The sequence below is a fragment of the Numida meleagris genome, chromosome 1 (genome assembly GCF_002078875.1).
Source record: "Numida meleagris isolate 19003 breed g44 Domestic line chromosome 1, NumMel1.0, whole genome shotgun sequence".
Taxonomy (NCBI): domain Eukaryota; kingdom Metazoa; phylum Chordata; class Aves; order Galliformes; family Numididae; genus Numida; species Numida meleagris.
In genome coordinates this window covers 13,612,130-13,624,839 of record NC_034409.1, presented here as the reverse complement: position 1 = coordinate 13,624,839, position 12,710 = coordinate 13,612,130, and the positions used below count along the sequence as shown (strand labels likewise).

General features: G+C 41.3%; 1 protein-coding gene across 4 annotated transcripts in view; it reads left to right on the top strand.

Moving 5' to 3' along the window:
• Positions 1–12,710, top strand: part of SRPK2 (SRSF protein kinase 2) — a 139,512-nt gene that overhangs the window by 122,006 nt on the left and 4,796 nt on the right. For 2 of the 4 annotated variants that reach the window (XM_021384559.1, XM_021384561.1), the window contains 4 exons: positions 365–465; positions 566–673; positions 11,045–11,114; positions 12,340–12,432. In XM_021384559.1, the coding sequence (XP_021240234.1) occupies positions 365–465; positions 566–673; positions 11,045–11,114; positions 12,340–12,432 (372 nt within the window). Of the gene's footprint in view, positions 1–364; positions 466–565; positions 674–11,044; positions 11,115–11,806; positions 11,900–12,339; positions 12,433–12,710 lie in introns of all 4 variants that reach the window. The other 2 variants (XM_021384562.1, XM_021384560.1) reach the window with 2 other exon arrangements.

Genomic DNA, 12,710 nt, shown 5'->3' with positions numbered 1-12,710 from the left:
CAACAAAAACAACAGCCAAACTTTATGTACCTTAACCAAGAATGGTAGTGATGGATTCATTTTCTCAACCAAACTGTTCAAAGAATGTCTTTCATGTGGAGTTTCTAGAGTTTGAGTTTTAACGTTTTTTGTCATGGAAACATGCTCCATTTTTACTTAGAAGCTCCTCCAGGTATTTGAATAATAATTATATGGCGTTTTTTTTTTTTTTTTTTTAAATACACTTGAAATGTGTGAGGATGTTGAGAAATCAAGGTAAGAAATCCTGTTTATGGTGTTTTAATTTCTCCTAACATTCAGCAAAATCTCATATAGAGAATGAGTAGTATGTTCTAAATACTCCTCTGCTTTTTGTTTGTGTTAGCAAAAACTCGTGCTGCTGACTTACTGGTGAATCCACTGGACCCAAGAAATGCAGATAAAATTAGAGTTAAAATTGCTGACCTGGGAAATGCCTGCTGGGTGGTAAGTGTAACTACATCAATTCAACTCTCTAGCCTTCACTATTTAGAACAGGCCTTTTTATTGCTCATTTTTGCCATTAATGTGATTCTTTCTGTTTTAGCATAAGCACTTCACAGAAGACATCCAGACAAGACAATATAGATCCATAGAAGTTTTAATAGGAGCAGGTTACAGTACACCTGCTGATATCTGGAGTACGGCATGTATGGTAAGAACAATACACTATGTATTTTACAAGAAAAACATCCTAAAAATAGCTGTTTACTGAGGGAAGGAATCTGATGAGGATGATTCTGACATTTTGACACAAATGTAATGCTATAAATTGTATACTATCAGATGATAGCAGCTGATCATTGTTCCCTTTTATTTCAGTATTTTAAGCATCTTTAATCAACTGGAAGTATTTTGGAGAAATGTTCTAGTTTTCATTTCAGGCATTTTAAACTTGCAGTTAAAAATATGTAAGTTTGAAGGGAAAGAAGAGTATATTTTAAATGTCAAAATCTAATTGAAATAGTATGACGGCATAATTTGTTCCTGTCTTAGGCTATGCAACCCTGTGCTGTTTCCTTTTTCTTGCATAAAGTAGTGAAAACCTGAAATACTTTAAATTTTGCCAACTTAAATGAAAGCGTTCATCAGATAAGGTTTGCAAATCGCAGCATTAGACTCTAATCTTAAAGAGAAGGAATTTATTCTATTAGGAAAATGTGGTAATGTTCTGTAGAATTTGTTTTAACGTGGTAAAACTGAAGTGATATGTTTTTAAAAAGCTTTACAGTGTAGGAAGAATGAAAGCCTAATTGTTGCACTTTCTGAAACATTGATTCTGTTTGCAGTCTCACTTTCAGGACAAGCAAGCTATATGCATTTTCTCATTAAGGATAGTTTTGGAAATACGTTTAGAAGTACCTTTGTCTATTTAAAAAGTGAAAACTTATTCAAGTCATTATATTTTACAAATACGTGTCTGAAAAGAGTAAGTGTGTGATGAGGAGGAGAGCACTTAAATACTAGACACAGTTTGCAAGCGTGGGTGATGAGAAGAATTGCAGAACTCGGAGAGGAGGAGGACTGAAAGGAACATAAAATCCTACAGATATTATAAGCTCAGCAAGCCATGTGTTGGAAGTAACTAGCTATAAGTAAATCTGCAAGTATGTATTCTCTGGAGTTCAGTACTAGTTTTTGTTTTAGTAGACGGAAAAGAACATCCATTTCTAAATTTACTCTTCCATTTTGAGGCAAAATGTATAATTTTTCTATTACATTGAAAACAAAGCATAGAAAATTTTCCACAGTTTTGATCCTGAATTGTTTAATTATTCTTCCCTTAATTAACTATAAAATTACTATAGAAACTTTTCATTCCTTATACCTGATATTTTGTTAACTTCAATCCAACTTGATACCTTGTTATGGTATTGAATATTTTATTCTGTAGTCTTAAAGGCTGTACTGACTCAGCCTACATCCTGCTAATTGATGCTTGGTGGGAGTTGTAAATGACTTTCTCATTCCTTTTAAATAGGGAAAATACCTTTGGAAGGGCAGGATCTAAGGCGCGATGCATGAGTTCTTATACTGTAAGATGTTTTATCTGATTTTAAGTGTTTGCAGCAACTAGATGAGTTTTGAAAACACTGTATGGTGCACGGGGAGATGAAGAATGTGTGAGGCAATATTGGGCTCTTTCACTCTGTGGCAGTCATCCTACCCCTTATACTTGCCTTCATTTTCACATTACATAAGCTCTGTTGCTTTCTTCATGGAAGTCCTTTCTTAACCTCAAGAAAACAATCCCAAAACGTAAAGAATCTCTGCCACTGGTGGTGTCTTAATTCAGATTCATAATTACTTATGAAATTTCATAATTTTTATGGGAAATAATAATTCTGCTTTTTTTAATATGTAAGCTTTGAATGTAGTAAAGCATTTGAGGCAGAAATACTGGAATTCTCTTTTGTCTTTAGCCACAGATGTTGTATTTTTCCCTTAAAAACACTGTAGAAATCCTGTAATCTTACAGCACTGACACGCAGCTGTTGAATGCAGTTGTCTTCACTGTACATGTGCAGTCATGTGAAAGATAGAGATCACCTCAAAAATCCATAGTTTGAAAACTCCTCAGGAATGAACTCTGTGTTCATTCCTGTGTGGTTAGGAAATGGGTCAGAGCAGTGTAAGTGCTCATCCCGTAGCAGAGGGAGTACTGCTCTGAGGTAGGTATTAACTGTGCAGACCTTAATAGTCTTTCTGCAGAGGATTTTTGACAGAGATTAACAGCCAGAGAAACATGACTAGTGTGGAAATGCAAACTCCTGATTAACTTATCTAGGCCATTTTTGGAAGTCGTGATTTGATTCTCTCCAACCCCTAAAGCATCCAAGAACTGAGGTTCTGAAGCACTGCGATGCCGTGACAGTCTCACTTGCTTCCTCAGGTTTGGATTCTTCGTTGTACTTAGGTGTGACTCAGAAAACGTCCTTGTAGGTTACTTTGCTCTTGTTTCCATGTTTATGTCGATTTATTCTGTCATGTTTACACCTGTGTTTTCAAAGGGGACTGTCTGCTGAAGCTGGAGGTGTTGTTTATTTTGCTTTGACTGACTGAAAATATAGCTCAGGTATTCTGTGAGCCATGCTAAGACAGATTCAGTGGAGAGGAAGGTGATTCTCCACCTCTTTGAATTCTTGCTTTGCTTGTATGACAGGTCCAGTATTACTAAGAACAGTTTTGGAAGCTGTCCTCTGTAAAACTAGTGATTCAGCAACATTGCTGTTACTTTATTCTCCACAGGCATCCATCCTTCTTCACTTTATATGTATACATATATATATAAAATATAGAAATATGATATCACTGAGCACACATAATGTCTGCCAACTCACCACTGTGCTAACTGCATTTGGTATTTCCCCTGCATTGCTTTAAAAAATTGGGGTGGGGTGGGTTGTTAAGGGCTAGCAGTATGTTAAAAAGTGACTGTGAATTTGAGGTTGTGTTCAGGGTAATTCCTCTAATCGTATCTCCCTGTCAGAAATAGTGGTGACTCGTATTGAACACTTGTTCAGAAGGGGCGACATTTGGCTTTGCGCTGGGAGTTATGATATAATTACACACCCCGTCCTTCATTCTGATAGTGATTTTGATTTTGGATAAGCTTTCTTGTCTCAATTTATCTATGGAATGATAACGCACACCTTGCAAAAGTCTGCCTAATACGCGTGTTATGAAGTAAGGTGAACGCAAAGTAAGACAGTATCTGAGCAAAGATGAGATAACTAGGCTTTTAAAATGGTTGCTCACAACTCTGAATCGTAGTTCTCTGAGCCTGAACAGAAAGTTGAAGATATTTTTATCTCACAAAGATGGAATTGCATGCTAATGTGTCTAATGGATGTTTGTGTATCCAGGACCCTCAAATCAGAGATTTCTGACCAGCATCCTCACAGAGACTGATCTAGGTGAGCTCCTCACTCCTCTGTCAGTGTAGCTCGTTCTGACAGAAGACTTCCTGCTTCAAAGTCATGGGCGGGTTGTTCAAATTCCACACCACGGCTACCAAACCCTCTGGGAAGGGCTGCTTCCCAAGTGACCAGAGCGCTGCTTAACAGTAAAACTCGTGCATGAAGACTACTTGACTTGCAGATACAAGGGGATTTGCCATCTGTTATATATCCATTAGTGTGTCAGATACTCTGTGGGAAACACCTCAAGCTTTTCCTGCCTCTTGGTTTGTAGATTTTGTGAAGGTCTACCTGGAGTACATTGGGACCAGGCTTCACGTAGTGTGTTAACTTGATCTTGTACTTTATGGATCTCCTTTTGAGCCTAAGGTCTTTCCTTGCCTTCTGCTTGTTAATGAAACAATCTTGTTGACTGGGAATAGCATTGATTATGCGAGTAGGAGAACTACTGGCTCCTGTGCTGGCTTGCATCTATGGCACAAAGCATTACTGTCAAGCACGGAGGTCATCACAGCGATAGCAAAGTGTGCTTTTTCTCAACACCATTTGTTGAGCAGTTTTACTTGCTCTTTAGTAATGAGCATGGAGATGATGATGGTGTTTTTAACAAAAGCCTCAAAGGATGGTGCTCTGAGCATGCAAAGGGTCTGTGTTCGTGTGTGCACAGCAGCATTCAGAACACCCCCCTTAATCTGGCTTCTAGGATGTGGTATGTTGTGTCTGCATGGAGTGCTGTCCTTAGCTGGGCTCTGCTCGTATGGGTTGGCTTCATCTAGCCACCAACCCCGTGTATCTGGTGCAGCATCCTAAGAGAGAGTGGAACTGTAGCATTTGTATTACCTTTAGTGTGGAGATGGAGATTTGCATCAGGATTAATTGTGCTGGAAATGTACATAACAAGAGTCATGTAAGGACTCTGCCTACCTAAATACCTTATAATATAACTGAAGCAAGGTAAGAGAAGGAGAAATAACTCAGCACTGAAAACCTTGCAGTTCCCTTTCTTTTGGTGTTATGTCAGTGAATAAGTAGAGTTGTAAGCCAGCAGCCTGTGGGCTAAATCTTCTAAATTTAGATGATTCAGCACGGCCCAGTTCTTGTACCCCACACAAGAGAAGTACATTTTGAAACCAGATTTAAGGGATAGAAGAAGGTATTCTCAGGCCAGTACCAGCCCTCTGCTTGGGTAATCTGAATTTTAGAGTCTTAAGAAAAAAAAAATAAGGAGAAAGTGCCGGATGATGTGTATCTTTGGAGGCTTAGAATCACTGCACGCGTGATGTGCTGTGGAGCTAATGAAGAAGCGAGGTGCCAGTAGGGTTTTCCAAGCTATGGCAGACAAGTTGTTTGCTTGTTCTCTGCTCAGCAAAAAATGATACAAAAGGTAACTGATTTTTTTTTCCACTTTGATGGACTGGGCCTGAGTGATTGTTACAGTCATGTGCTGGACAGCTGCACATTTTGCTAAGGAAATTCCACGGTGCCCTTTTTCTTTGAATAGCATGGCCAACTTAAGTGGGATATGGAACTGCTCTCAGGCAAAGCGAGACACAGGGAATCTCTCCTCACAGTATATTCTACAAAATCCCGCGTTCCCTTGCTGTGCTAAATCCTGTTTTAGTTATGCCAACAAGGAAGTACATTTCTCATTTTCGCCCAGAAAAGAAGCAGGTCTGGAGCCAGCTGAGATGAAACTGCCCCTGGATCAGGCTGAGTTTCCGCATTTGCAGTATTGAGAGGGTCACTTTCTGCAGAGCATAAACTGAAGAGAGACACAGAATGATTTAGCATTTCCTGAATCTCAAAAGCCACGGAACAGAGCACTCCACTGCTGCTGCCAAGAATTGCTGGCAGGATGAGGGAGGTAGCGCTGTCTGAGGGCATCCCTTCGTATTGCTCCTGGAAACGACTGCGAGCACCATGATTCCACTGCTCCTCTTTATTTATGTTCTTTGGACTGGAGGCAGGAAAAGCACCTGAAATGATGAGTGTCATCATCTGACTTCTGTTGCTCGTTATGTACAGCCTTGTTTTAGCTGCAGGGAGGAGATGACTGTATCACAAGCTAGAACATTAGCAAGACAGTGTGTTTTTAAAATGTATCTGAGGTGGCTTTTGTGGTGAGTTGTGATTCCTGAAATATCTTGTGTTTATAATGAAAAGCAGCTAATAGGTCATCACTGTAGACTGGCAGGAAGTCGGAGAAGGAGAAAATTGTACTTGCTGTTTTTTCTACCAAAGGAGAATACAAATGATTAAAGGAAATACTACCAGGGTGAGATGAAAAAGAGGGCAGGCAAACTGCTTTCATAATAAGAGAGAATGCTATTACAGCTTATGGTACCAGGCGAGCAACTTCCAGGCTGGTTGTTGTTTTTTTTTGTTGTGAGCCATTTTATTAATATGAGAGAGCTCAGAGGGACAGAAGGAAGAACGAGCAGGGCATGATATTAAGCAGGCTTATGATGTTACACATACATGTAAATGCTTGTTGTTCAGCCCCTTGCTTAATTCTTTGTATCGTGTCCTCTAACGTGGCGTGCGGGGGGAGCTGTGCTTACCTGCTCTTCGTGGTGTTTGTCAGCGGGAGGAATCGGTCGTGTCCCCATAGGACAATGAGCACCGTGGCACTCGTACGTGTGAGTGGCACAGCGCTGAAGGTGTGATGGCGTGCGGCGGTCTGCGCAGAAGCGGTGTTCTGAGGAAGAATGGGAAATTAAAAATGCTTGAGAGAGAAGAACTTCAAGTCACTATGCACATATTTTTCAGTAGGCAGATACAGTACAAAATGCTGTTATTAATCACTGTACACCCTTTTGCTTTGAAGGTGGTGGGTGGACAACCTGAAACATTCAGAAGAAAGTGATTTTGCAAAGGAACTGATTTTCCAAAGCAGCCACTCAGCATTTGTCTGGTTCCGAGGCCGGAGTTTTATCAAAGAATAGAAAACTGTTTCCTTTTCAAGCATCCCTTGCATGTCTGTGTTTTGTGTGTCTGGCCTTTCTTATCAAGCAGCAACCATGCAAAATCCCTTTAACATTTTTTTTACTGCCTGGATCTTCAGAATGAGATGCTCATGGGAGAACAAACTGTTCTCTGGAGTGCTTATCTCAAAAATCTTGTTACTCTTTTTTTTTTTCTGCGCTCCCACATACCTGTGGAGCAGTGTTTTTAAATCTAAGCCTATTTTTAAAGCAGTAAGTCTTCTCATTCACAGCTCTTCATTTCAGCTGAAACTCCGTCCAAGAGCTGGATCTTGTCTGTCAAAATAATAATTCTGGCCTATAGTTTGTTGTCCTTTTTCAGCTAGGGCTTCATAAGAGGAATTCGGGGAGCCTGATGAAAGCCAAGTGAATTATTCTTCTAGTCCTCTCCCAGACATCTTTCCCGAGGCATGCAGCCATTTTCAATCACCAGATTGAGTACGCAGCTGTCATACCCTGAAAATGTAGCTATTTCCAATTGTGTGATTAGACACGGATCCATAATGTATGATAGCAGTGCCAACAGTTTGGTATTGTCGTAGGTTCATATACAGCCACATGGCAGGGAAGGAATCGTAGCCTCTCCAGAGCCTACAAAAGCAGCAGGGTGACCATTTATCTGAAATGTTCTCCATCTGCAGATGGTGAGAAACAGTCTAGACTGTTATTCTGTGATAACCTTAGAAAAGTGGTGAGTAGTGATTGCCAATACAGTCAGCAAGGAGGGCTGATCGCCTTGGGCTTTTGTGCCATATGTTAAGTGTGCTGTGTCTCATTTGTTATCTACATATAATAGTTGCAGTGCTTTCTGTTGAGGTAAATGTCAATTAAAAAAATAAAAGATGATAGTTAAGTCTTGAGTTTTTGTCAAAAAAACGTAATTTTTAAAAATGAATATTTTGAAAAGAAAAGTAATTACAGAAGTATGGCTAGCTTGCAGCACCAAGAAGTAATAGACGTATTTTGACTGGAAGGGATCTCCTGAAGTTCAATGGTCTGCTTGCCTCCTTGAACCATGCTGAATGTCAAGGCTACATCAGGTTGTTCAGAGCCTCATCCCGTTGAGTGTTACATACCTGGCCAGATGGCATTTCCACAGCCTTTCTAGGCTGCCCATCCCAGTGCTCAGCCAGCCTCTTTGAAGGGCTTTTTCCTCGTGTCCTGTTGGCATTTCCCATATTGGCACTTGTTTCCATTCCCCGTTGTCCGTTCACTGTACCCTTCTGAGGACAGTGTATCTCGATCTCCTCTATCATTGCCTTTCAGGAAGTGGAGTAGAAGAAGTAAATCCCCCTTTGCCTTCTGTCTCAGAGGTCCTGCCCTGATCTTTCTGCAGGTTACCAAATTCTCTCCTGTACCGGTGGCCCCGGGCTGGTCACAGGTCTCCAGATGTGGGTGTGAGTGCTGAGGAGAGGGGAATACCCTCTGCCACGTGCTGGTAACGTGCTTGTAACTGCAGAACAGCACATGCCCAGCCTGCAGCGCTGCCCAAGTGCTCTGCCATCCTGAGCTCTTCTTACCATCCGCCAGGTCTCCAGGTCCTGATTTTATCACAGCTATGTGATAAAATACCACCAGTTATGAATCGGCCCATTCTCTGCAGCTACCGTTGGGTGTAAAGTACTGAAAAGTGCTCAGTAAGCGCAGAGCAGCTGCGTGTTGCTGGAGTTGGAGTTCTGAATCCCAGCCGCTCTTTGGGTGGCTCTGGGTCAGTAATGCATGCGCTGCTTGGCGCACGCACCTGTGGGCATGACTTAAAAAGGAGAACTCTGACTCTTACCGCCCAGAGGTTTCATTTTCCTTTCAGCTATTCACCTGGTTATCAACATGCTTTTAATGCTGACTCTGTTTCGGTTACTTCATGGTAAAAATCGAGGTCGAGGATTTATTCTTTTTTAAATGAAGTCTTGGGAATGCCATTTATCTTTCGTTAACTTGCTGTTACCCTGCGGGGCTTTGGGAATCTATTGCCCGGTGGTTCCAGATGAATTTGTGAGGCGTTTTCCTGCACGAATGCTAAGAGTGTTGTTGCAGGTATTTATTGCAGAGGGCAAGGCTGGCTCTGGGCTGTCCCTGCGTGCATCTGGCTCAGGAGTTCTAATGGTTGTGGTGCAGAAGCCTATGAGGAGAGTCAGAGACTGAAATGTTTGAGGTGCTGCCGTTCCGCCCATCCCGGGCATGGAGTCAAAGCTATACAACAAGAGAAAAAGGAAACAGCATCACAATTTTGAAAAGCTTTAGTTTCTCTTTGGCAGGAGAGTGGTATAAATATCCTAAATCTGCGAGGGCTTGCCGCTCTCATTAAATACCATCTGATCTAAAATTCTGCGTGTCGCTGCGGAATGCTTGCTTCTTGTGCTTCTCTGTGAAAGGTTTTTACAGTTTTTCCAATTTAATCTTTTTAATCCCACGCAGACATCTTGAGCTATTAATACTTCATTTTTTTGGGACAGAAGCTGTATTCCTTTGCAGTTTACCTTTGTGACTAAATTCAGCTACATTTCCTTTGTTCTCTAGGAATCTGTGTTAAATAGAGATAAGTTTCTTAATGCCCTCAGAAACCAGCTCCTTCGTCATGTGTTCTAAGAAAGTTAGCTCTGGTTTTTAAATGGATGTATTTCACTTAGGTGCAGAGGGGACACTTGTGGCTTTTCATTCTCATCTTGAGAGAGTAACAATGTTGGGTTGGCCGTGTTGGGTTGGCCAAGTGTAGCTTCTTGCTATCCTAAAAATTTCTTTAGTTTAAATAGCTGATGATAATTTATGAAGTCTCTCAGGTTATTTTTTTAAGCTGTAAAATAAAAACTCCCAATCTTGAACTCAGAGTAGAATAAGAAAAAAATGTGAATGACTGAGTGATAGTGCTTTCAGAAACGAAAGACATTTCTAGGATCAACAAAAATGTCAGCAAAGGGTATTTTTGCTTTCTCAACTGCTAGGTGTGATTGCAGTGAATTGTTCTGGCTATAGCCCACTTGGATCACTCTGCAGTTCACAGCTTGAAAAAGCCAAGTGCCCATAAATAGGTTAAATTTACAGGTGATTCAACAACTCCAGATTATGGATTGGAACAGAAAAGTGTATATTTTCAGGAAACTAGTATTTTATAGTAAATGTTCTGACAGAGTGAAATTCCCTTCTAAAGCTGTGCCAGCAAGCTCTATCTGATTTTTGGAATGGTTTTGCTGGTCTTGGAGGTGGAAAGCAGCTTGATACTTACACCACCTGGAAAGAATTAGATTCCTGGGGCTGCCTGGGTAATTGGTGATCCAGAGCAGAAAGAGAATTGCTTGACAAATCAGGTCCATATTTGTACACAAGTATGGGCTCCCGTAATTATTTTATTCCTTTGAGGCTTTTAATACACATTACATACAGAGAAACTCTGCTCATAAGGAGAAACACTGCCCATAGGTTTTGTCTTGACTCAGTGCAGGGTTTGCATCCCATGGGAGCCACCACAGTGACCGCAGGGGATCGATCTTTCTGATTCCCTTCATCAGTCTGAGCCTCAGTATTTTATTTACCCCACGACTGCAGTATTTACTTTGATGTTTTTAGAAGCTGTTCTAGATTTAGAGTCATCAAGGAAGCTTACCCTGTTTGATAATTTGAAGTGATTAATTATGGTTAGAAATGAATTTTATTTCCTATTCAGACATCTTTATTTCAGTCCTCGGCATTTGATCTCTGGCAGATAATCAGCCCTCAGGTACAGGCGTAGCTCCTTCCCGTGTATTTAGAAGAACATCTCTCACCTTCATTAACTTGCACGCATTTAACACGCTTAAGGCCCAGGATGGCTGGGGCCGTGGGCCCGCGCTCCTTGCCCAGCTCCATTTGTCCCAGCTGTGTAGGCCCATGTTGGGGCGCACTGCTGGGGTGCTTGGTGCTGAGCACGGGGCTTCCTCCAGAGCCCGGGTTTGTGCTGTCCTGCACCGCGGGACCCGTGCTTCCCAGGTGAGTAGCCCCTGCGGAGCCTCAGGTCGCACTGCGTGGGCCTTTGGCTTGGAGCATTGGTTCCCTCTTTGTTGTGATAGTTGCCATGTTTTGCCCACGTTTTAAGATGAAAAGCTTTATTTCTGAAATACCCATACAAATGTCTGTTATGTTACGTTATAGGCATTTGAGCTAGCAACTGGAGATTATTTGTTCGAACCACATTCTGGTGAAGACTATTCCAGGGACGAAGGTACGAACCTTTTGAGATCCTGTGTGTTTCTGTGTATTTCCGCCTTCTATTTCTAGCAAGCTTACCGTGGCCTTAATTTTTGTTGTTGAGTGAACTGTTCATACACATTGTTTTCAGAACATAAATACAGTTTTTTTCTTTTTAGTTGTAAGTTCCATCAGTAGCAGTGGGTGGGCAAAAACTCCCTTCTGCAGATATTCATCTACTTAACAACTGCCTGAAGGAATTAAACTGCCCCTCTTGTAAGACTGCATTTGTGTGGAAACCTGACTGAGCATAACAACGTCTTAGTTTAGAAAAGAAGCGTAGAATTTGGACTTTGTAGTATTTTCTAAGATTGGCACTGGAATAATGTTTACATCGTGTATTTTTATTGGAATTAGACGATTACTAATTTTTTTTTTAAATGAGAATTAACTCCTGCTTTCATCTGTATACCTGTCCATTTCCATGCTTGTTTGCTTGTAAATGCCCTTTGCGGTGGTAATGTGGGCATCATTCATTGTTCCTAAGTGCTACTAATGATGCCAGAGCTCTGCTGATCCTGGAAACCTCTGCATGGATTTGCTGCAAACATTGTTGATTTGAAACTATTTCTGATTTTTTACTAATTCCAGTTTCTTTCCTTCTTTTTATCCCATCCTTTCCCTGCCCCTTCCACTCCCGTATCCTTTTTTTTCTCTCCCTCATAGACCACATAGCACACATCATAGAGCTGCTAGGCAATATCCCAAGGCACTTTGCTCTATCTGGAAAATATTCTCGGGAATTCTTCAATCGCAGAGGTAGTACCTCTTCTTTTTGGAAGGTGCCGTGATGCAGACAGAAGTGGAATTGCTGCTGCTGGTGGTAGCGTGTCCCACTGAGGAGCATTTTCTGAAATCGTGCAACAACAATTTAGTTTTGAAAAACAAAACATGCGGGAATCTGGGGCAAACTGATTTTTTCTTTTAATTCTTTAAAACCCAAACCTCCTGACAAATAACGATTTGCTACATCTTAAAGCATGCAGCAAAACTTGCTCGTAGCGGCCGACGCTCAGATGTGGTTCTGAGAAAGAGGTTTTGCTGAAAGCATCTTTCGGAACGACCACGGGGCGCCGCGTGGGCCTTTTTGCCAGGCTCAATCTATTTCTGTCTGTGCCGGGCCATGTTAGTGTGTGCATGCACCGTACTGATTAAACTGTTGTATGTTTCTGTTTTGCTGGCAATGTTCTCCAATGCAGACCACATAGCATTGATCATTGAACTGCTGGGAAAAATCCCTCGAAAATACGCTATGTTGGGGAAATATTCCAAGGAGTTTTTCACCAAAAAAGGTAACGGTATTTATGCAACACTAATTTAAAGCGTAATACTATCCAAAAGGAGAGCGTGTTCATTTACGGGTACTGAAGATATATATCCATGTAATGGAGAGCTCTTCTTAAGGAGTTATTCTGGTGTGGACTTGGCTTTCTGAGGAAAGCGAAACTTTGCAGTACTCATTCAGTATTTCATTTAGAATTCCTTTTGGGACGTACTCAGCAAAGTGTGAGCGTTACAAATGTCTGTGCGAGTCTGTTGTCAGATGTCCGTGTAAATGTCAGCTGTGAGC